This window comes from Neopelma chrysocephalum, unplaced genomic scaffold (genome assembly GCF_003984885.1).
Source record: "Neopelma chrysocephalum unplaced genomic scaffold, ASM398488v2 Primary Assembly neopelma1_26, whole genome shotgun sequence".
NCBI classification, from domain to species: Eukaryota; Metazoa; Chordata; class Aves; order Passeriformes; family Pipridae; genus Neopelma; species Neopelma chrysocephalum.
This window is the reverse complement of record NW_020897695.1, coordinates 11,337,898-11,363,716: the sequence shown is the minus strand read 5'-3', so window position 1 is coordinate 11,363,716 and position 25,819 is coordinate 11,337,898. Positions and strand designations below refer to the sequence as shown.

Here is a 25,819-nt window from a genome sequence, read left to right as displayed (position 1 = left end):
CAGTTCCCATTAGTTTCAATCCTATAATCTTGGGATCAATCTGGCCGTCCTTCTTCACAGCCTATCAAGTGCAGCAAATGCCTTAGGTGAGCAATAAAGAGATTGGAATTAGATTCTTCTAAGCAAGAGTTGTTTGCCTAAAGGTTTAAACCTGGCCACAGTTGTGCTGATAAGTCTCCTTTCACTTCAGGTGAAAGGAGCTGCTAACACTTTCAGGTATAAACCAGCTGATCTTTTGAAATAAGATACAGCAAATATGGGTGCATGTGGGTGCAGGGCTACACTTTTAACCATGATTCCATGATTTCTTTCACTGCATGGTCTGCTTTTTATGCACAGTTAAAAAAGAAATAATACTCTTTTGTAAGAGTAATAGTGTAATAGTCCCAACTGTTAGGAAGGGGATCCAGATCATCCAAGAATATGCTTGCTTTGATTTGTGTGAGAAGACTGGCCTGTGGTAGTCTAAGCTCTGTGGGTTGGCATTTTTGGTGGGAGTGGACTTGCAAGCAAAGGCCAGAATTCCTTTTGTCCTTCAGCGACTGTAAAAGGAGAGTGCAAACAAACACTCATGGCTGAAAGACTGGATTTCAGATGTTTCCATTAGAAAACTTTAGATAAGGTCAAGGCAATTATTTTTTTTCTACAGACTTACTCCACTGTGGCTAACACAATGGACTGGTGCCTCTGGAGACTATTATGCCCCTGGACATTATTATGTGGATAATAAGATTAGCTTAAAAGCTTGGAGAGTCACTGAATTCATATTTTCAATGTGGGATAAATTTTTCTCAAACAGCATGAGTTTTCATAATTGATTGCATTTTTAAAAATGTCAGGCAGAGTCCTGCTAAGTTTATTGATGAATGCAATGACTGAAATGTAATATAAAGGAGAAAAAAATAACACAGCATGTAACAAACAAATTATGGTTTTCTTTTAAATCTCCTCTTGTCGTGGTCTCTTTGAAGGATGCTGCAATATATCTTTGAGAACTAATATTACAGCTTGTTGAATATTTGTGAATGATTAAGATGTCTGTTCCCCTGGCCAGCTTTTTAACAGGGAGGATGTTGCCAGGGCCAAAGCTCCATGATGAAACTGGATGAGCTGCTCCTTTTTGCCTTTGTAAAGAAGCCAAACTGTCAAATACCTTAACACTGAAAAGATTTATCGAGTTATGCCATGACTCTGAAGGGTTTAGATAGCTTCTGTCACCTTCATTGGATCGGATATGTGCCCCACTGGGACTGATTGATCACTCGGTGCTTATCAGTAGATAAGTGTGTGAACTGTACTGAGAGGTACTGATTGAGCTGCCAGGTGCCATTACAGAAACTTGTGACAATTCCAGCATTAGGTGATCCTGTGCACTTATATAATGTGATTATAATGTGATTGTTTGGCTGAGTACGTAGATATTTTTTTGTGGTTGGTTTGGTGGGCTCTTGTTCTTTTTTTGTTTGTTTGTTCATATGTTTGTTTTCTATTTTTTGTTTGCTTGGTATTTTTTTTTTAATTAGGGGAGGGGAAAAACAATTATTATCTTAACAGCTTTCTCACTTCATGCAGATGTTAAGTTTCCCCAGCAAAATAAAAAAACATGGGCAAGTGGCTTCTGTCCTGTTCTCTGCTTCTTCATCTATATATAACTCCAGACCTGCAACCTTCTGTTCTTATGGATAAATGAAAAATTAAGAAAACCCAGAGAAAGACATGTGGATTGAATTAAGCACTTAATTTCTTCAGAATGTGGAGAGCCTTTACGGTGTCCTGTGCAAATTGAAGAGTCACATGAAATTATTTTAGGTACTAATGCCAGCAGTTCATCTTCATGGATGCTGAAAGCAAGTATATATGTTATTTTAAAGAACAAAAGCACTGATAAGCTCCAAGGGATTGGTTATCTTCTGATATATTGGGTAGGAGAGACAAATGCCTCTCTTAATAGACATAATCTGATGATAACCTAAAACTTAATTCTTCAAAATTTATGCTTTTCTTGCTGCAGGTTTCAGCAACACTTTGTCTTCAGTACTTATGATCTTAATGAAGCTGGGATGCTGTTTTGCACTAAAGAGAAGTTATTATTAAGGTGTTCTGACACTTCAACTATACTACACCATTTTGAAGTGCTTACTGACTTTAAAAGAATTTATGCTGGAATTTGTGTTTCTAACTGCAAAGGAAAGCCAAAACATCCCTTAAGTAAGGTTCCAAGAAAGTGACATTTTCATACTTTTAAAATAAAAATACAGCGGTCTTGTCTTTGAACAAGCCTAGGTTCTCTGTGTTGTAGAGGGAATTTCCTCAGTCTTTCCTCAGAGGAGGGGTGTTCCATTCCTCTGATCCTTGTTTTTTGGCCTTCCTCTGGGCAGTGTTCCAAGTGTGGTCTCATGAGACCAGAGGAGGGTAGGGAAAATCACCTCCTCGACCTGCTGGCCACAATCCTTTTGATGCAGCCCAGAACACAGTTGACTTTCTGGGCTGCAAGTGCGCAGTGCCGGCTTGTGTCCAGTCTCTCATCCGCCAGCATTCCCAAGTCCTTCTCAGAAGGGCTGCTTTTAATCCCTTCATTCCCCAGCCTGCATTGGTATTGTGGGTTGCCCTGATCCAGTTGCAGGACTGTTGCCTTGTTAAATCTCATGAACCCTCACACTGGCCCCCTTCTCGAGCTTGTCCAGGTCCCCACATCCATCTGGATGGCATCCCATCCTTCAGGCATGTCAACTGCACCACTCTGCTTGGTGTCATCTGCAAACTTGCAGAAAGTGCACTCAGTCCCTCTGTCCATGTCATTGATGAAGACATAATGATCCCAGTATGGACCTCTGAGGGACACCGTTTGTCGCTGATTTCCATCTGGACATTGAGCTGTTGACACTTCCATCTCTATGTGACCATTCAGCCAATTCCTCATCCATCAGACAGTCCATCCCTCAAATCTCTATCTCTCCAGTCATCCAGAAGGATGTTGGGAGGGACCCAGATAGTCCAGATAGTTGACATCCATAGCTCTTTCCCTTGTCCACTGAGTAGTCACTCCACCATAGAAGGCCATTGGGCTGGTCAGACAGGACTTGCCCTTGGTGAAGCTGTGCTGACTGTCTTCAATCACTTCCCTGTCCTCCATGTGCCTTAGCATAGCTGTCAGGAGGATCTGGAAGGGCTAGGCAACACTTTGGTTGGATTTGGAAAGAGCTCAGATGAGGAGATGAGAACAGGGGAGAGACTGTTGCCCCCCTCCTTCTTAGTGTACTTGCTACAAAGGTCCAAGTATTGTATGCCTGTGACAGAAACTGTCATCCAGGAGTAATTGCTCTCCCGTGTGACATGAAATGAGAGTGGATGAGCAACATTCCTTTGTACAGAGCCCACTGCCAGGGATTGTGTTGTGTCACAGCCTTTACTTTGATATGGTCTATAGTAGACAGGAACATCTACTGCCACTGTGAGGTTCCACTTCATCTTGAGCAGCAGATACCTATGCAATAAAAACTCTTCTGTCTCTTTAATGCTTGTGTTTTGTACTGCCATGTGTGTGTTGGAATGGAATGCCTGCTTATGGTTTGCTTTCTGAATAACTCTCATGTAGCTTCCCGCTGTGAAAAGCAAAGCCAAACACTTGAGGGTCAGGAAATGCCAGAACAAAATATGCCATGTGGACTTAATTGAGCCTTTTAGTTTGTGTCATGTCTTTTATGAAGGGATTGTATGCCTGTTTTTCTGTGACAGTCCTGCAACAAGAGAGCCTTTGCCATCTTAGGTGGCAATTTTACCACTCTTTTTTGAGAGCAAATGGGTTTGTAAATTACTCACTCCATAACTTTTCTGCAGCAAAGATCAAATGCTGCAAAAAGCAAGTGAATACAGGGACTCCACAGCCCTTTGATGTAAATGACATCTTTAGATTGCCCTCAGTAGAGTTCAGAGTGGGCTTCAAATTCAGACAAAATTTGGACTTGAATTTTTTCTTTTTCCAATGACTTCGTTGATAGGAAGACACACATAGAAGAATGATTTCAGTACAGCTTCCTTAGGTTTAGAACCTCTTTTGGTTGTGGGGTTTTTTTGTTTGGGGTTGGGTGTTTGGTTTTTTTCCAGACATTAAATAATATGAAGCAAAGTGGTTTGGGTTTTTTTTCCGTTTTTTAAATATTTGTCTGGATGCTTCACTGTTCAAGTGGGATCCTTGATGCAATTCATTAGACTTCTCCTTAGGTGAAAAAAAATCCCAAACAGTAAAGATTTATGTTCCAATCTAGTAATGCAATTTAAAGTGTTGTAAAGAATCTAAAATTAGGTAAAAAATCAATTCCTTCTATAATCAAGAGAACTGCAAAGAACAGAGCATTTAATAGTGTAAGCTGTGTGTAATTGTGATGGAAGATTCACAATACTTAAGCCTTAGGATATCACTTGAGAAAATGTTAAATATCTTGGAAATCTTCGTAGCTGTATCTCTTATCTTTTAATTAAAGAATATTTGTGTAAAAAGACATAAAGTTATTTTGATCTGTTGAAAAATCAGTTACTGCAGGAGAGCCTTGCCTCTGATATACACTTAATACTTCCATATGTACATTGCAAACTTACTGTAAGGTAATCTTGGTCAGTTGGGGTCACCTCCTGACTCTGTCCCCCTCCCAACTCAGTGTGCACTCCAGCCTACTCGCTGGTGGGGTGGTGTGAGGAGCAGAAAAGCCCTTGATTCTGTGTAAGCCCTGCTCAGCAATAACAAAAACTTCCCCGTTATTATCAACACTTGTTTTTGCAAAACAAAACACAACCCCATACTAACCACTGCGAAGAAAATTAACTTTATTCCAGCCCAAAACAGCACAGCACATCTGCTGGGGATAAGACTCTCCTCATAAATCACTAGAACACCTTGATGTATGAGAGAATGCTCCGGATTGGAGAGCCACGAGAATCCTGCAGAAACACTGAAGAAATACTACTCAATAGGCAAAAAATTATTTTAACTGAGCAAATAGTTTTGAATAGATACTTTATGTACTGTCTCTCCCTGTGTTTGCAGAATGTCCATGAAGAAGGTTGTAATGTGTTAGTGTATTTGCTGTTCAATAAAATTTAAGTAGCAAACAACATTCTTCCATGAACATTGATTTCCATTTTTATTGCATACTTGTGACCAGCCAGTGGGTGTTATTTATTCTTTCTGATTTGATTTATATGGCCAAAAGCTCATGGAAAGAGGGTTTTCTCTTTGGCATAGAAAATACTTCTTTTATTAAAGTTTTGTCCCTTGTTGCTCTGGAAGGAAAATGTGGAGACATTTCTTCCCTTTTTTGAGTGAAGATAGGTGGGCCTGGTATAATTATGGTCTCCTGTAGTAATCATCACCCTTTTTTGGAGCAGCTGCAGACTTTGTGCAAGGAAATTTACTGGATACATTTGACTCAGCAGTCCTGATCTACTTTCTTATTTCTCTTGCCAGCTGAAAGAATCCTATCCCTACTCAAAAAGCATCTATCTGTGTTAGAGACAGAGAACGTTAGTACCACACTGTGTGCGTCCTCTGCATTCCACCTCTCTTCTATTAGATCTCATTCTAGAGCAGCAGACTCAGCTGTCTGTAGCTGGCAATAGGTGTGACATTGCAGCGCTGCCAAAAAAGGTTGGGAAACTGGCCACGATGGAGATGGGACAGAAGGACTCTGATAAGTTTGGCAAAGAAAAATAAATAGAAAAGGAAGGTCACATGGAGACAATTTCTAAAAGGGTTTCATGAGAAACGTTGCTTAGTGTGTTTGTTTGAGGGGAACCCTGGTTTCTGTCTTCTCAAGAGTCTCAATCCTGCAGCATGTTACATGTCTGAACTCCCACTAAGGGAGTGTTTAGAGCAGGAACACCTTGCTCTGTTCATAACTAATCTCTATTGGTCTATGTCCTTTTCTTACCTGTCATGGCTTTTGTGGTCCTCTTTGACCGTGCAAAAGTCCAAAAGGGAAGCAAATGGTCCATTTTGATTATCGTCAAGATTTTCAGTTGTGCCATATATCTCTTTTCTAACTTAAGAACATGTGGGTACACCTACTGTATTGGGGGGTAGAGGATAAAATTAGTATTCCAAATATTAGCCTTGGGATAGAACATTGGCTACTGGAAAAAGAGTAGGTCCTCTCCAATTTCACTGGAGCTTGGCCAGTCACAGCAACTGTGTATTTAAACCTGGTAATATCCTCTCTGAAGACAAGAGTTGTCTGTGGTTTTGGTTTGGACTTTTTTTTTGAGGCAAAAAGGGGAGAAGGACTTCAGTTTTACCTTTTGTCGTTTGTAATGACTATCCCTCTGTTTTTGAATAGCCAGGGTCATAGTTTATTTTGGTGATTACTTGGAGATCATCTCTCAGTTCCCCAGGCAACGGGTAGGTAAATGAGCTTCATTGCTTGGTGTGGGGACTATGTTTTGATATGAATTAATGAAGTAGGATCCAGTGCACTGGTCTGTACCTAAAAATTTACTGATCTAAGGTGGAGTAGTATAGGAAATCCTAAAGGTTGTTTGGGTATGCACAGACTGTATGAAAGGCAATGTGGAATTTTCCTTCCAAATGAAGATATTTTCTCTCATTTTAAAATGTAGTTTGTAGAACAGATGCCTGTCTTGACTCCCCCCGTAGGGAGACAGCTGGCTTGAGGTGCTGCTTTCTCCTTCTGGGTCACTGGTAAACACCATACTCACAGGTGTTTTGTAAGCAGACCCAGGTATATAGGCATTTGTGATCTTGCTTATTTGAGCAGTGGTAGGAATGAACTGGACAGGCACAGGTAAGTGCTAATAGTTTTAAAGTGCAACAAGTTACCAACTAATATGTATCTCCTATTTTCCACAGCCTTTCCAACATAAATTTTATTGCCCAGATGTTTGAGTTCTGATATTCATTGTGCTATATCAAGCCAAACTTAATTATTTAAGGGATTCACCTGCCTCTGTGTGGTTTGACCTTGAATGACAGTTGTGACATTCTTATGGAAATGAGCGGTAAAGGAAAATAAAGCAAAAAGCTTACAACTAGAATGGGCAGAGGCTAGAATGATATAAAAAATTGTAACAGTGAAGAATGCATCAGTGGTTTCTCCAGCCTAGTCTTCCAACAGCACCAGACCAGGACAGAAGCAGGACCACTCCATCCTCATTAATAGACAGGGAAGGTGAGAAACAGTTTGGTCTTTATTTGCTGCTGGGGAATGTCAGGTTCTTGGGCATGCATGTGGTTGAGAAACTGAGGTACAATTTGGCATTCTGCTTTGGGGTAGTTTAAATCAGCTTACACTTTCGGTAGCCTCTTTCAGCCTCCTAGAACAAAACACATTGTATTATATAAATGCAAAGTTTAAGTGCTCGGTTTCTCTTGATGGCAGGTCCTGATTCTGCTGATGTAGTGGTAATAAGTATTTGCCAGTATAGGGTAAAATCAGGTTAGACAACTGGCTAAGCCAGGCTAGATTGAAATGGTTTCTTCTTCCCTGTAAAGAAAGCGTTTTCTGAAATATACCACTGCAAATGGCATGGCTTAAATAAAATTATTTTATACATGGCAAAAATTGAAATGCGTGAATAGTGGGTAAGAAATGGAGTGATATTTGAGCAAAATTGAACAAAATATTTTGAGTTTTCTTACAGCCAGATTGAAAAGATGGTTTTGTGGCCTTTTAACTTTTGCTAGACTAAACTTAATGTAATCAGAAATACAATTTTCTTTTTTTTTTTTTACTTAAAGGTGTTTTTGACAAAGCATTTTTGTGGTGGGGGGAAACAGTTTTCCCCCCTAGAGTTATAAAATGGTAAACCCCCAGGTGGTGGTGACCCTTGGGGTTTAACCCAATCAGCGCTCCTGCAAAATATAAACATATCACACTTAGACCGGAAGAGAAGGGTTGTGGTTGGAATTGTAGTTGTTGGAGGAGAAGTGGCCATGTTGTGAGCCATGAGGAAAGGGGCAGGAGCCCCTCTGGGGGACTACAGCCCTCCAGCCCCTGGCTGGGGGGCTACAGGGACTTGGAACAGTGTTAAAACTGGACTGAGTATCTGTAGCTGAAAGCTGGGGGAAGCTTCTGCACCGGGAGCAGCAAAGGGAGCAGCGGCAGAACAGTACTGACCGAGGAGAAAAGGTGGCAGAGAGCCAACAGATAAGAACTGAAGAAGCAGCAGAAACAGCACGCGGCTATGCAGAGAGACACAGAGAGTTGTTTGAAGAGAGAGAGGGAGAGTTTTGGGGTAAGGACTCCAACCTAAACCCCAAACTCCTTTGAGATCCCTCCTAAAATGGAGGGGTGGACTCCCACTTGAGAGAGGAGTCTTAAGAGTGCAGCAGCATTGCAGAAAGAGGAGCTAAGAAGCTCAGGTGTCCCGGGAAGCTGGACCAGGACGGCCGAAGGAATGTGGAGGGGGTGACCTTGGCCTTCCCCCCTCGCTGCTGCTAAGCTAAGAAGCTAGCTAGCAGCCTGAGATCAGAGCCAGAAGCTCTGCAAGGGGCTTGAATCCCCTGAAGATAAGGACCGTCACGAAGACCCCTGTGCTTTGCGATATGACTGTGGTGACGCGCCCTTTGTCCTGGGAAACGCAGCCCACGGAAGAGAAGACCCTCGTTTGGAGACGAAGGGCCGAGGGGCTTGGATATCCCTTCGTGTGTACTGGCAGAGATCCAGCTACAGCTGCTGCATGGAAGAGAGAACGAGAAACTGCTACCTTAGAGGGACTGCTGCTCTGAGAGAGGAAAGGATCTTTCCCTTCTTCCCTCCTGGACTTTTATTTGGAAGGGAGAAGAGATTTGATCCATTGTAAATACTGTATGTCATGGTAGAGATAGTTAAGATTGTATATGATATATTATACTATTTATTTTGTACAGTGTATTGTAATATATCCCTTTCCCCCCATTTTGAGTCTCGTGTGGTGTCTGGAAAACCCATCTCACACTGGGTTGAGATGAGGGAGGGGGGCTTGGACTGGGGAATTGGATTTTGGGGCTCTCAAACCATGACAATTTTCTACTTCTTTATTTTTATTTTTTTTTGGCAGAAAACTTCTGTGTGAACCTCTGTCTAATTCTAGTATTCCCTGTTTGTAGATGGGGACAACAAAATTATGTTTTGATATCTTTGAGCTTTTATCTTGCTGTTAGGGGAGTTTGAGGCTATTGTTTTGAAAAGTACAAAACAGAGACCAATTTTTAAACATAAGAAATTGAAGATGAGAATACTGGAAATAAGGCAGTAGAAAATACTACTTCTTCTCTGAGCTGACTCTTTGGTTATTGCTATAACTACTGAAGAAAGGCAAGGATGGCATCTAACAGAAATGCAAGTTCCAGCAAAGTTAAAAATTGCAACCTATGTGGCAAATTAGAAACCCATGATATTGATACCAACTAAGAGCCTTTATTAGAGTCTGTTTCAGTAAGTTTGTTTCTAAACTTCTTTTGACTTGCCTAGACAATTTTATGTAATAGGCAGATTTGAAGCGTTAGACAGAGATTTTTCTAGCTAAGTTTCATGTCATAAGAAATACTAATTGCACAGGACAGCACATAGATAAGCTGAGGAAAGAGAAAAGATAATACCCTTAAAATTTCACAACAATTTTAATTCAAGTTTTAATTTTAAAATACAGCAAAGAGAAATTATAACCCGTTTTGAACAATCTGTAGGTAAAAGCAACACTAAATATTTGATTTTCTCAGTGCAATCTTTGTTTGAACAAAGTTCTGAGGGAAAAAAACTTCAAATACCAATTGTCTGAGTTCAAATGGTTCACTGACTGAAAGGAGTTATTCAGGAATTAAAAATACCAAGTAGTGAAAGATAAGCTTTACATAGTTCTCTTGATTTATCATTGCATTCTACTAAGCCATCTTGCTAGTCAGAAACATCATTACAGCAACCAGACTAAACATGCAATAATTTGTTTTACCTTTCTTGAGTGTCCCTTAAAGGGTTGCATGGGAAGTACTACACCCCCATAAAAGACGTTTGTCTCTGTATTAATAGTTACTCCGTAGGCAGTGTGTAAATGAGTTATTCAAGATCTTGCAGTTTTGTTCATAGGGTTTGACCTGCCAAAGTATTCAGGCATTGCAAATGGTAAAGTCATTTATGGATGCAGCTCCCGGTTGGAATATGCTGTTTGTTTAAGGTAACTATGATATTCTAAAGCCTCTCTTCTCCCCATAACATGTAGGAAATGGCAGTGATATTTTTCTTTTTTAGTCCTAAATTGTTTTAACTGAGTTAACCAGACCTTCTGACACACCAGCTAAGTAAGTCAGTGAAGTCAAAGGGAATCCTAGAAGGATCTGAGCTTTGTTCAGTATTAGGAGGGGAAAGCTGAGGGAATGTGGTCTTAGGGCTGTCATCAGAGAAGATGGAGGAACAGTGGTAGGATGTGTGGCAGCAGGCATAAGTTGCAGCAAGGAAACAGGCAACAAAATATTCAAAGAGATGGTGGTCAAACACTGGAATAGAGGCCCAGAGAGGTTGTGGGATCTTCCTTGGAGACTGTCAGTACTTACCTGAACCAGACCTGCTTTGAGCTAGGGATGGGAAACAGAGACCCCCAGAGGTCCCTTTCAACCTAAATTACTCTTATCACACAATTTGCCTGCATTAACGTTATTGGAGACCCAGTGCAATTTGACTGTAGCAACGCAGTATCTTGTCAGATGTTGAAGTGTCAGTGGCTGAGAATTAAAGAGCTCCTTTGTGGTATCATTGACAATAGGATGTAGGTATGTTCAAACTGCTCTGAGATTTTTCTTGGGCAATCTGTCTAATTTGGAAGCATAATCTTGGCAGAGATCTAAAATAGAAAAGATGGTCATAGGTTACTTACCACAGATGAAAAGAACATGGCTATGCAGAGGCTGAAAAAGAGGAGGAATGGAAAGCAAGCTGAAACTTCATACTTGAAGTAGTAGCTAAATAAGAAATGCTGCCGTAATCACTTGATTGAAACAGTTTTCTTAACATGTTGCAAAATGCTCACGTTCCTGTAAAAGGTAAAAGTAAGAGCCAACACAGATAGGAAATGTACTTTCATGTCAGGATTTCTAGCTTATGGTAAAAATCTCATGAGAAGAATTGGATTTTTCTTCCAGTAAGTATTAAATATTTCTCAGTGTTATTTCTACCTTCAATTAAGTTAATGCTCAAGATGTTTCTTTTAATGTGCTTCATTTAATAACATATTACTCAAGTGAATCATTTGAAGAATTCTTTAGTGAAATATAGAAATAATTTTCATATAACATCAGCAAGTGAACATCTTACTCAGATGTATTGCTCTGTACTTAATATCCCAGCACGGTTTTTGTTGATGTATTTACTCCAAAGTTGAAGCAATTTAGAACACTAAAAGGTATGACTGCATTCCATCTCATTACAGACTTAATGCAACAGCAGTCAAGGACCTCGTTATTGTATAACCCAATTTTTGTAGAGGGCAGAAATGATAGGTAAAATTTGAGTTTTGGCTCAGGAGCATAAAGAAAGTCATCCATCATTCACTGGGTCAGATCTCAATTGCTGTAATGTTTGTAACTGGTAGAGAGTGCTTATGACTGAAACAGCAGAATGCTTTTAAAAGGGCATATCTTTTCTGATATTTTAGAACATTTTAGTGCATCTTTTCCATAGGTATTCAAGGCTGGATTTGATACCACAGTTATAAAGAAGTATTTAAAGATCTGTCACTGAATTTTGATAGACATGAATTGAATGGACAAATCTGTGAGGGCATGCATTTACTATAACTCATGTTCTCTATTATTAATTTGTATGGGGTTTTTTGTTTGTTCTTTTACTCTCCCAGCACCTATCGGGGCTGCTGACCCTAGAGAAGAAAATGAAAAACAAGTGTTCCACTTCTTTCTGTTAAGAGGAACAAAAATGAAGATACTCGTGAAGGCCTTTCAAAACTCTTAATTCTGGAGTTACCTTACACTTGTGTACATTGAAACATGTTGATGCATTAGACCATTAGTTATATGAAATTATAATTTTATCTTTTCTTAAAGTTATGAAAAATGTCTATGGCTATTGGATCTATTTGCCCTGGATCGATGCAGATCCAGAATAAGACACAGATAAACACACAGTAAATATTAAATGCCTTGTGTGGTTGAAGTATTCGAAGACCAATTTGAGTATCATCTCTTGTTACAGTTGTGTTTTGGTTTTTGTCAACATGTTATTCCTAATTCTAAAAATATGTAGGTGTACAGGAGTCTGATGGCTGTCCTTTTAGAGCTAAAACCAGATATAAATGCTTGAACAAGGAAGACATTGCTTTGTGCTCTGAGCAACTGTCAGTTTTTAGCATATTCTAAATTTTATGTTTTGTTTAGTTCTTGGCAGCTCTCACAGAATACTTGAAATCTAGTTTAGTTATCACCACTCCTTTTTGGCATCATGGGATATCTACTGAGGCTTCTACTCTTCTGTGTCTTAGGAAATATTAATTTTTCCACAAGCATGAGGAGTTTTACCAGCCTTGTTCAATGTTTCTGTCTCTTGGTGGTGAGGCCGAGAACATGACAGTACAAGTTCTTGTCAGTCAAGTGCAGGGCATGTAGCTTGTGTGGAGGAAAAGTCAGGTACAACCACATGTTGCAGTTTGACTTCACACCTTTATTTTTACCAAAGCTTTTCAGCATCACTTTTGAGTGAAGCACTGACAGCTCTTTTATTTAGGCTTATAAAGCTTTCAAGGGACCCCTGGTGGCCTAGTGGTTAGCATGCGGGACTCTCACCGCTGCGACCCGGGTTCGATTCCCAGTCCCTCCCGGGCAGATGGAACCCGTTAGCCCTGTGAGGCCATCCATCTATGAGAAGGACACTCTAAACAAACCTACGTCCTGAGGACCTCACTGCCATTGTCCAAGCTTGCTTGGCCCCGGCAGATGAACCTTAGGATTAAAGGGTGGGCTCAGTTCAGCGCAGGCTGTGTCTCACCTAAAAAATCCATTGCGCAGGCTGGAAAGGAAAAAGACCTTTCCCCAAATCTTCGTTCGCGAAGATGGGCCATTATTATATTATAAAGCTTTCAACTGTGTTGGTATTTCAAACATGCTGGTGACTTAGACATCTACCTGAGCTAGGCTCAAGTGAAATGCTTGTTTTCTCTCTTCTGAGCTTCACTTATGCTGCTGCTATTTATCCTTAGAGCAAAGATTGTCATCTTCTGAGGTCTTCCACCACCATGTAAAGTGGACTATTACATCATTGTGACCCTGCTTTGCCATTCCTTATCTCCCTGATGCTTTGCAGTTGTCTCTTGGTAAGCAGTGTAGAAGAGTTGATAAATTTCTGTTAGGGGAGCAATCATATTCAGCGGAAGGCAGGTTAGGGAGTGAATTAAGTTTCACAGGTTTGGAGGGAAAGCCTGGGAATGCCTTTAAACTTTCAATTCATACAGAACTATGTCTTAGATAATCTGATCAGAGTCATCACATTTGTGAAGTGTAACAATCTGGCTGGAACTTTAATACCAGCCTCTTGTGTCTTTTCTCCCTTGAGGGCCGTCACTGCTGGCTTATGGGCACTGCTTTCTGTCTGTCAACGGGTGGTTCATGGACTTTATAGCACTTTGTATAAATTTGCCCTGTAAAGACAGATGTAGGTGAAGCCCTGTCCAAATGTACCCAAATCCAAGGGTACTGCTTACGTAGTGTGAACTTCACGAAATGTTCTCCTATCAGGCAGTGATGTCAAGATCAGCAGATGTTAAAATGTTTTTCATATGTGGCAGTTGGCAGTAGGACTTCCATCAATAGTGATGGTGTCAGTCCATTTTTTTGTGTGCATTATTTTAGGAACAGAGAACCCCTTCCTTCTGCCTCCAAACTGTATAATAACTAATGGAGCTAAATTGTTTGTTTTACCCTTTTGTTGTCAGTACATGCTAACAAAGACTGATGGGGACTTGCAGATTTCACAAGGAAGACGTAACTCTTGTGTATACTCATAGGTTCCTTTTAGAAGTGTTTAAGAGACAACCTTGTGTCAGACAAAGTTTTATAAAAGACATTCCAAGTATCTTGCTTCTCATCTGTGTTAGTTGTTGACAAGAAAGATATTTCTCATATCCCAGGAATTCCCAAGGGAAAGAAAAGCTTGAAAACTCTTGGTGGCTTGGGTTTCTAGAGCTTGTTTTCAAAAGTAATATTTAGCCAAAGCCTTGGCACTGTGTCAGAAGGAAGTAGCTCTGCTATAACATTGCTGACAAAGCTCTGTTGCTTCCAGAGCCCAGGTTGGGATCTATATGAGGCTGCGCTGTGTCCTGACGCATTAGGACCCATCTTTGGTAGCTCAGTAGAGCACAGATCCTGTGGAGCATGGACACACCAGCAGAGGAATGGCACGACACTGGCACCAGCAGTACATTTGGCACTGGTAGGACCTTTTGCTGACAGCATGCTGCAATTCTTTTATGAATCAGTTTGATACCAAAAATAGCTACTAGCTTCTTTGGAGACTATCATGGTAGGGGGGTACTGTGATTGCAAAACACTCCAGACAGGGAGTAGGATATGGCTGAAAAGTCAGACTGAGCTAGTAGAAATGAATCTAGGAAAGAAATTAACACTCTCTCTATAAGTATAATTTGACTGGCAGAGCTGCATATCCTTTAGGGTTTTCTGGTGCCTACAGTTGGAGCTTCAATGTGATCGTATCCCTTGCCAATTTAGCTGAGACAGTTTCAGTGTGTACTTGGCCTAAGTCTCATGGGTGACACTTCAAACATTTGATCAAGGATCTTGAAAAGGAAATAGAAAGTAAGTAAATGACAAGAAGACAGGAAAGGCTCATGCTCTAACTTAAACTAGTGGTACAAACCCAATCTGTTGTCCCTGAACCTCTGTTGCAAAGGAAGTGAACTCAGGACTGGCTGACAAAGGTGTTCATTCCCCAGCAGCCCCCTGAGGGTGGGCAGGCTGTTCCTTGTGTGTCAGAGTCCCGGGAGGCCATAGGAGTTCTGGTTGTTACTGAGAAAGAGGTCAAGCATGTTTGGCAAGATACTATTAAGTGACAGAGCAACTGCTTGCGGCACTATCTGTCGCTCCCTTTCTTCTGCTCCTGTCCTACCTGACGGAGCAACTTGACTTTAAAGCTCAGTTCCAGTTTTGGGCTCATTGTGGCCCGTGTAGTAGGTAAATTTAGGTTTTCTCATACTGCTTAGAAGTCCTGAGCAAACTTGTAGTAAGTATACCTTCTGGTTATATTGCAAGTGCAAGAACTAAACAGCAAATGGGAAGTTCTTCTTCACTGCTGTTCTTGATGTGCCTATCTTTGGATTAGCAGCAGGAAGCAACTTCTCTTGTAGAATCATTTTTATGCTGCAGGAAAAGCCGTTATAGCCATCTGTTGAGGAAAATTAGCAGTTTGCAATATGTTACATCTGTAAATGGATAAACTCTTCCAAGCATGACATGTGTTTATATACATACTTTGGTGTAATTGAGTATAACTGAGGAATACAACTTGCTGCTTCATTACCAAGTAACAAGCAATAGGACCTGAGGAAATGGCCTCAAGTTGCATTAAGGGAGGTTTAGATCAGACATTAGGAAAAAATTCTTCACTGAAATGGTTGTCAAGCACTGGAACAGGCTTCCTGAGGCAGTGGTTGTGAAGCACTAGAACAGGCTTCCCAGGGAAGTGGTTGATTCAGCATCCCTGGAGGTATTTAAAAGATGTGTAGATGTGGTGCTTAGAGACATGCTTTAGTGGTAGACTTGGCAGTGCTTGGGTTAGTGGCTGGACTTATGTTTTTAAAGGTCTTTTCAACCTAAACAATTCTATGATTCTCTTCTAGCTGATAGCCAGTGGGTTTTTCCAAGGTGGATAAAAGGTAATTGTAATTTCAGATGTATTTTATGTGTGTGTAGGTGATAATGCAAGGATTAACATAGTAGACTGTAAACCTTTCTTGTTGTTCAGAATTGGCTAACAAGAATTGTTTCGCTTCAAATGTGTTCTGAAGGCTTTCAGCTGATAGCAGAATTGTGACTGCTACACCTTGGAGTGCTGGGATTATTTGATTTTGTTCCAGGCTTATCTTTCTCTGAAGTATAGCGAAATATCCAATTATTTAAGATTCTTGGATAAGTAACTGTATTATAAAGCTTCAGTTCTTGTTCTTGTTATGACACCTTTATTTTCCCTCTAATACCTAACTGTGAGAGCTGATTTAAGAAAAGCAGCAAACACATATCCTTGGTGTGAATAAACTTCTGTTCCTGTGTTTCATTTGATATATCGCTTAGTACAAGCAGCAAACTAAAATGGCAAACCTAAGGAAATTGTAATGGCTTTTAGTGATAAGTAGTCAAATAAATATCACATGCTACTAGCTTTGAAGGTTTTGATTAGAGAGATTCAATTGAATTTCTGTGATTTACTAGGCTTACATGTCACTTATATTCACAAGCCACGCATGCTTGCATGTAATAGGTTTGGGTTTTTGTGTGTGTGAAACTCCTCAGTGTGATGTTTGCAGTGGATTCAATGGTCCTGAGCTTTTTCATGTATCGATGCCTAAGACCTGTGCTTACAGCTGCCTATGCTTCAGGTATTATCTCCACTGTAGTATGCCAGACTCCTGAGACCCAATAGCAAAACCAGTAGGCAAATCATTTACTTATTTGGGGCTTAATATTATTCAGTCCCACTCATAAATCATCAGCTCAGGGAGTCAAGTTATAGGACAGTTTGAACTTTGTTGGCATTTCTTTCTCTTGCTTTTTAAATACGTTTTTAGCTTCTATAATGGTGAGAAAGGGCTGTGGAACATCAGTTCTAATGGCTTTGCAAATCAAAATGAAATTAAGAATGAAGCTACTTTCATTAATGTTTTCTGAGTTAAAATATGTAATTTTTATGAGCAACACTGGGACTATTTAATGTTTTTGCTTGACATTATTGAGTTGCAAGTGAAGGATTTAGACAGGAATATTTAAGGAAATAAAACTGTGAATAACAAGGCAATTGTGGGGCTAGCTGTTACTGTGTGTCAGCACATAGATGCATCAGTCTGTTTTCTTTCTGGCCTCTACACTGTTCCAAATAAAATACATTCTGTTATTAAGACATCACACTGTCCTAGAAGATGTCATTTTATAAACAGGACAAAATACACACCCTCTGTAACCAGCCTGTAAGCCAGCCTTGTTGTGGGAGAGGCAGACTCCTTGTGACTGGTACAAATCCACCAAATGTAAATAAAACAGACTTTCGTTAATTCTGGAGGAAAAAATCTCTGCTGCTTTTCCAGTAGTAAATGTTGATACTGCTTTGTAGTAGGGGAGTTGTCTGCATTTATCTCTAGGAAGGTTATTTTGATCTTGTATTTGTTCAGCCTCCTGTCTTTCTCCTGTATATTACAGCATTGTAAGCAGGAAAACATTGGGAACTCTGTGAAGTAGGAGGTGACTGATGGCATTAGCTACATACTAAAGGAGCAGGGGAGAATCTTAGATTTGCACTTCTAGTAGAGGATAATAGAATATATGTATTTTAGTGACTGACTCTTACAGGTGCTTTGCATCGCTTCGAGTCTGACTTCAGTGGGGTCCACTCAGAGCATCCGGAACTGGCCACTGCTTCAGTTATCATGGGAGTTTCCCCTCTTTTAACTGGAATGAGGTTATTTGTATAGGGATAGCACACTTTTTACAGTGTTTTGTCATACATCAGATGTCTCAATTTCTTTCTAGTGACTTTCCCTTCTCCTCTTATAATTGAAACAGCTGGTTCTATGGTAATGAGTCCCTTTGAGCTGTCACTGTGTATATTTCCATTTACACTGCTGGCACTTTGTTCTGAACCTTCTACCCTTCTGTCCAAATAGATTACTTGCATTATCAGATCTGTCTTATTGTTCACAATAGCACTGCTGTGGATTCTGCAGATCCTCCTTCTGTACTGAGTTTGTTGCTCATTTCGCAAAGGCCTTTATCAAACTTTGGTAGGTGTAACTTTAAATAAATCCTCATTAATTTTTGTATGAGTCAGAGAATCAAAAGGAAGAAGGAAAAATTGTATTTTTAATTGTACAAAGTGTCCTGTGGAGTGGTCTAGCTAACCTATTGACTTCTCCTTACGCAATAATTCATATTCAAATTAATTTTGGCAGCTGGCATTTTGTCTGTATTGTCTATGATCATTTAAACTTCTTTAAAATATAGTGAATGTTGACCAGAATAATTTTTAATGCCAATAGAAGAAGAGTCTTTTGCAGTGATTAGAGATATGGTTGATAGTCAGGAGTCTGGGAGTGTGGTCAAAGATAAGTAATCGAATTACTACATTTTAAGATTGCACTTATTGTTCATGAGAAGTAAGTTTCCAGAGATGCACAGGACAGGCCAAGGCAATGGCCACAGCAGCAAGAAAGATTAGACAAAATAAGGAAAAAACCAGTTCATGGTGAGGTTGATCAAACAATGTAACAGAGGTTACAGAAGACCCTTTTGCTGTGAAAATGTTATCGTGATAAAGATGTTACTTCACAGAGGAAATGAGGGCAATAAAGAACATCTTCTGTGGCCGATCACTGGTTTCCAATCATTGACGTACATTTTTTGATAAAGATAGGTATGCTTTCTATCTGGGCTATCTATCTGCTATCACTCTGGGCTCTCTGTTCAGACCTTGGCAAGCCAGGTATCTTAGTGAGCTCCCAATTAAGCACCTGGAATATTAATTTAATGAACTTGCTGAATCAGGACCTCCTGATGAATTCCCATCTTTCCTCATTTGTACAAAGCTTATTTACCAACCACGTAGCTGAATGAGAAGGAATGGGCTTGCTTTTCACAACCAAGGAAGCCTTGATGCCAGCAATTGATAGAGTAATTCCTTGAGACTGGGAATTACCAATCACATAAAGTTTCTTAAAGAAAAATAATTACTCACCTCATTTAGTATCATTCCTTGAAGGGGTCCATGGCCTGCATTCTGCTGGAGCCAAAAAAGTAATTAAACAGAGGAACTTTTTAAAACTCTTCTGCCTGAACACCCAACATAATTTCAGCCTTTTCTATAAATCTCACTCTTACTGTATTTTTCATAACTTCATCTTGTATCATAATGGGAGACAGAATAGAAGCATATAAAATCTTCAGGGCCTGAGAAATGCACATTTGAAGCCAATTAATAAGGTTAGTGGAGTTTGGGTCAGGCCTCAAAAGGCAGTTCTAAGGCACTTGAATCCTCTGTGCCTAATGATTCTTTTTCATTACTGTGTTGCCAAATGATGAAATACACTGGGAGAAAACAGGATTGCTTGGGGCACTATATCACTCAGCTGCCCACTTTGTTGAAATCAATGGATTATTTTCTCACTGACCTCTGTGGATCTCAGATCAGACCCTATAAAAACTTCAGTATGCTTTCAAAATGTCCTGTTATTTAATCAGATTCTGTTTGTCACTTAAAGCTAGTGATTTCACATAAAAATGAACATGACTATTTAGATTTTGATTTTGAGTTGTAACTTAAATCAAGAATGTAGAACAGAACTAGAGGAAGCCATTTTCCTAGGGCTACAAGGATCACAATTCTTAGTAACATAGAAAAGTAGTTTTCCATCTCTTTTAAGCAGTGGAGCACTAACTGTTTTCCAGCAGAAGCTGGTAGTCTGAGTTTTATGAATTTTAAGGTGCTAACTGTAGATTTGGGTTTTGTATTTACTTTTATTAGACTGTAAACCTTGAAGATCCAGAAACTGTAGGTACAAAACTTTCTGTCTAGAGAGTTGTGCTGCTCATGTGTTTTTAACGCTAAATGTCTCTCCCATATATAATTCATAGGTATAAATAAGTAGGGAGCAGCTAGTGCCACAACATCCAGTGCTTTTAGGCCTGCCCTCTTTTGGAGGCACTTATTCACAGCTCTTATATCATGTAATATTACATTAGTATTTCCCACTGCATGCACATACTATGAACATAATTTACCTTTCCAGGAGCAGACTCTTGCTGTTTACTTTTGCAGAAGCAGGCAGATGCTATTGCCTCATTTTCATTTCATGACCAGCGTGCCAGTACAACAAATGATTCAGATGCAGCTCTCAATATATGGCGACGGGAAACCTTCTAACCCCGAATTCCTTTGCTTGTACTTTGGCCTGGAGTTCTGGTTTCTAAATAACAAGACCTTTTCCTAAATGCAGAGCACACTGGTTACTGCTTTTAGTCTCAGCATCTTTCTCATTTGCTGCTCACTTACTACCTGAACTGGAGGTGAGACTAAGTGTGCATGTTTCCCTGACTCTTAGCAATGTGCTGTAGAGAAGCAATGTCTTCATTCTTCACCCAGGCATCTTGCAGAAAAGCTTTTTGGACATTGTGTGTATAGGAGAGCAAAATGACAGGGTAGGCAGAGGAGAAAACTTGAGATATGAATTCAGATAGCATCTTAGATTTATTTCATGGTGAATCTAAGGAACCTGGTTATTAGTTTGCTGTGAGGTTCTCTAAAGCCCTGTGTGGATCACCATTTTGTAACAAGGTGGATTTGATTGTGTATGCTGAATTAAAGTCTTTTAGATCTCAGAGAGAGGCGTGTACTGATGTACTTCGCATCATGGAGATCCTTACTTTTGTAATCACTAGATGACTGAACATTTTAAGCCATTCAGTCCTCCTGAATGGAGAAAGATGTAACTGTCAAATGTGTAATACTGATTTTCAGTGTAACCCAATCATATAGGCAGGCATGATCTTCTGGACTTGTGTGCTGTTGCTTTTAATGTGATACCTACATATGGGAGCCTTTTGTAGACTTTGTACAGGAATTGTTGAGCTCATCTCTGTCTTTCAATTTTCTGCATGATTTTGGAGCCAAGGGATTCAAATCATTGAATAGTACTCAACAACATATCACAATCTATACACTAAAAGATTATACTTTGATTGTTTTCTGCTTAATCACAGAGTAGCAGAGGTTGAAAAGGACCTCTGCAGATCATCTGTTCTAAGCCGCTGCTTAAAGGAGGTTACTCAGGGCAATGTCCAGACAAGTTATAGATATCTCTAAGTATGGATACTCCACAAGTTCTGTGAGAAGCTTGTTGGTGTTCAACCAGCCTTCCAGTAAAAAGTTTCCTTTTCCTTAATCAGAATTTCCTGTATTTCAGTTTGTGCCGATTGCTTCTTGTCCTGTCACTGGGCACCATGGAGAAGAATTTGACTATATATTCTTTATTTCCCACCTCATCAGGAATTTCACATCAATGAACCATGAATCTCTTTAAAAATAACCTAGTACATGGTTTGATTTCAGCACAGTGCACTTCAAGATTTTTTTTCCAGTTAGTACTGCCTTCTTCCTTGCTGTTTCACCATGGGGAGGTGAAACCAGAAGGCCTAGTTTTGCCTCCCCGTTCCATCCAGCCTAGCACTGTCTAGTAAGTTTGTGTGGGAAGCACTGTTTTCCTCTTTTCCAGAGGAAATGAAAGAGAACGTATGCAGCAACAAACTGAAAACTTTAGCAGTGTGTGACCAGTTCACTTACTTTTCTACATATGCTATTGCTTTCCTCTCACAGATACAGCTCTTTTTCAGTGAATATTGAAGCCATGTGGACGTTGAAGGAATAATAAGGTTCTAATGAACTGAAAAAGGAAAAGTTTGTAGGAAAGAAAAATTAGCATTTTTTCCCTCCATCAACAATGTACGTAGTTAATTGACAAAAAACTTCTTATGCAGTCTAACTTCTCTATGTTTGTATAAAATAATACCTTTTTTAGCTATTTTTGTTAGGCTCAAAATCTGTTTTCCAGGCCCCCAGCTCCCTGGTAACATGACATCAGTACAACAGCCCAAGCTGGTGATTATATTAAAAGAATAATATAATGAAACAGAAGATGTGGCTTGATCTTTTCCATTGATAAATTTAGAACTTGTAAAAGCTGAAGTAATAGTTGTAGTGATAAAAAGAAATATAATTTTATACTTACTTGCTATTCTAAAACACAGTGTATAATTATTGTAGGAGGAAGAAAAATACACCTCTCCCCCTCACTCTGCTACTTTTTCTTCTTCTCTTCAGTGTTGAAATCATCCAGTTTAATTAAATCACCAACCTATTTTTGCACAAAGGATGACATTTTATTAATGATGTATGATGTGCATTAGACAGAATTAACCCAATTTTCAAATGGATTTCAATTTGGAAAGGGCAACATGTAAAAATGTCTTGTGAATGTGTGGGATGAACTTGTTGAGCAGTTTTCTGAAGGAGATGGGATTATAAAATGATGAATAATTAGACAACAGTCTTTCCCCCCGCCTCAGTTCCTAGGAGTGTTTCTGTAATCCTAGTTGATGGAAACTTAGGCTCCTGACATCATATATCTGGGATATATTAGGAGTAGAATGAAAAAAACAGATTGTGATGATTGCTAGCAAACTACATATAAATACATATAAATACATACATGTTTATAAATACATATAATCTTCTCTGTAATTTTTAGCTAAATAGTAACCTTCAGTGGATTTGTCACAGTATCACCACCTTAATCTGTTCTTTTTTTTGAAAAAAAAGGCAACAAAAAGGAGCAAACCAGTTTTCCAAACATTGTTTTGAATCATCACTTTTGGTAGCACTTTTTCCAATCACTTCTTTGAGGTGTCAGATTTCAGGTCCCTCTTTGAATGCAGGTCATTGCTTCTCAATTTGTGATTGTATCAGAGTAGTTCCAATTAAGCTAGAGCTCAATTCCCTCTGCTTGCTGTTGCTCTCAAGCTAGAGCTACGATCTTACCATCACTGTCATGGATTGACCCAGCACAAAATGTTGTTCCCTACTATATAAAAGACTTTGAGATTTGAGCTGTGCTGGTTTATTTTCAGTGTCAGGACTCTTAGCTAAAAATGGAAGATAAACTAAACTACTGTATAGGAATACATCATGTAGAACTTGAGATTGCTCTTTGGGCTTTATAATGTAGTGTAATATCATTACCTTTTCTATATTTTGTTTAGTTTTGCCTTTTTTCTTAGTCATGTTTCTTTCCTAACACTAAATCCAAGGTACAGTAGTTCAGGTGATAATATTTCCAAGTAACTGGGAAGAGCTGAAGGAGACTATTTGTTGATCTTAGGATGTCAGGCACTATGGTTGTGGTGTGGCTCACATTTCAAGCCTGTTTCACCATAAGGAAATATGTGCATAGAGCCTGAGCTCGAGAGGGGGGTTAGAGTCCATCCACACTCACTTAACTTACAAACTTATCAAACCCAGCAGGCTGGGGTATTCACAGGAGATAAATGGTCCTACAGTAAGCTGTTGTAGATTTGAATTGGAAGAATTGTAAATTGTTAATGAGCTTTTTTCTCATCTGCAAGGGGAGGAGATCATCTGCCTCATCATCAGACTTACATTCCTGAAGTTTATCTGTATGTATTAGAGGTCCACACTGTATTGCCAACTTCTCTTATTCTGAATTGAGAAATACCTTTCTAATTTTGCCTTTATAATTCAATGGAAAACTGTATAGGTGTGAGTTTGTGGGTTTATTTTTAGTTTCACGGTGTTGGGAAAAGAAAACTTCACTTTCATTTCCATATCTCCAAAATTTAACTTTTGTTGAAACAGTTCTCAAAAATCATTAGCATCTGAGAACAGAACATTGTAGAAGAGATAGTGAAAAGATTTGAAACAGACCACGAAATTATCTTGTTGATAAACTGGCAAGACAAATCTGCCCTCTAGAAGTGTGAGATTAATTTTTTGCGGCTCTTAGGTACAGGGTAAGGTGGTGAAGACACTAATCCTTGTATTAGGAGAAACATTTTTGGGGGTCAGGCCATGAAGTTTCAAACAAATTAGCAAATTAAAGCGTTCTCATATTCTTCTTTATTGATGCAATAATAATCATATAGTGATTTTTGCTAAGCTTTAAGTTCAAATGTTTTTGTTGCTTCTGTTGAGAGCAAAAGCTTGAGCTATAAGGTTGTTGGTGGTGTTCATAGTGACGTAAGGGCCAGAGGTCCCCACCATTCCAGCTGCCTGTGTTCATGTAACCGTGATTCCTGACCCAAAAGAGCAGACACTGTATAACAACAAGATTTGCCAGCACAAATATCCTGCTCTTATGCTTAGAACATCAATCTTGACTACCTGCCTAGGAGTGGAGGGAGGTAATCTTCTGCAGTAAGTGTGGAAATAGTGAAATATATTTTGGAATTTAAGATAAATATGAAAGGAGCCTTCTATGGCATTTACACCAAAAGTTTCTGTAAGAAGTACATACATTCTGGATGGAATACTGATAAATAAAAGCAGATTGAGGGAGTGCTGAACAAATTTAATTTAGCCCTCTTAAGGTGTTAGCAGGAGAAATTTGGAATTACTATCCTATCTATCTATCCTTTGGCCTGGGGAAGCACAGCTCTGTAACCAGAACAGAGCTGGAAATCAAGATCACAGTTTCGAACTTGATTTATTTATAAACATATGAGACGATTATTTCTTTTTTCTATAGTTATTCTTTTGATTTTATTTTTTCCCCCTCTTGGTCTGGATCTCATTCACAGTTATTGTCTAGCAGAACTTTGCATTGGCCTCTGGAAGGGAGGGAAGGGCTGTACTGTGTGTGCACCGTCCTTAATAGACCTTTTCTCTCTTTCAGAACAAGGAATGAAGAAAATGAGCAACATCTATGAATCAGCAGCCAATACCCTGGGAATTTTTAACAGCCCATGCCTGACTAAAGTGGAATTGCGAGTTGCATGCAAAGGCATATCAGACAGGGATGCCCTCTCAAAACCAGATCCTTGTGTCATCCTTAAAATGCAGTCGCATGGCCAGTGGTTTGAGGTGAGTATTTAATAGAATAAAAATTATTCTTCTGACACTTTGTGATGGCATAGACAAACTGAGGCAAATTTCAAATAGCAAGAACAATGAAGAGAAAAAGTGATTTGAAGCCTGTGGCATAATCTTGTAAGAGTGAAGGGAGATTTTCCATTAACCCTAACACACTTTGAATCAAAAACTGTGAACTTCTCTTTGGAGTCTAGATTAAAAATCAAGATGAATAAAGAGTGAAGCATCATAAAACTTTCCCCTTTAGGCCTCATGTTTCCTAAAAGCTGTATAATAACAGGGATAATGACCATCAGGCATTACAATAGCAAGAAGAAAAATGCCATGTAAGAGAGGAATATTTATTACTAGTTAGCAAGGAATCTGGTGAAAGAGCAGCTTGATTTGCAAATTTTGAGCACTACAATTGGATTCATAGTTGAAGTTAGTAAAACTGATGTGTTTGCTGGATCAATTTGCCTTGTATTGCAGTTTGCATGTTTGATTAAAATCCTGCTTCATGTTACTTTACCTAATCTTGGAAATCATTTCATTGATAGCTGGAAATAGGATGTCTTAGGGAAGTTCAAATTGCAAATAAAGAACATTAGAATGAAATGTAATATTTTTAATGACATTGTGTTGGTTATTTTATTTCAAACTTATACTTGAGTGTTTGTGGTTTAACAAGCTAAAAGGTGACTTTAAAAAGAAAATAGAAGTACATAAGAGAAAATTAGGAATGTGTTAAATCCAGTTAATTTTGCATGCGTATTCATCCGTATCCTTTCAAGAGTTTCAGCATTCAGCATAAGGTTGTGTTATATATGAAAAGATAAAAATAATAACTCTGAGCATAGGCAGAAAGCAAAATCCTAAATTCAAGGGTCTTTTAATTTAGCATTTTCAGCCAAATTTGTCAGACTGAGAATTTTGTTCCATTTATTCCAATTGTCTGGTTTTGACCTATGGACCTC

At 39.2% G+C, this 25,819-nt stretch overlaps 1 protein-coding gene across 2 annotated transcripts in view; it reads left to right on the top strand.

Annotated features, from left to right (window-relative positions):
- CPNE4 (copine 4) overlaps positions 1–25,819 on the top strand; it is a 232,144-nt gene that overhangs the window by 23,615 nt on the left and 182,710 nt on the right. Inside the window, exons 1-2 of one of the 2 annotated variants that reach the window (XM_027675533.1) lie at positions 14,342–14,417; positions 24,667–24,854. In XM_027675533.1, coding sequence (XP_027531334.1) covers positions 14,360–14,417; positions 24,667–24,854 — 246 coding nt within the window. In that variant the 5' untranslated portion in view covers positions 14,342–14,359. Of the gene's footprint in view, positions 1–14,341; positions 14,418–24,666; positions 24,855–25,819 lie in introns of those variants that run through there. The other variant, XM_027675534.1, reaches the window with a different exon arrangement.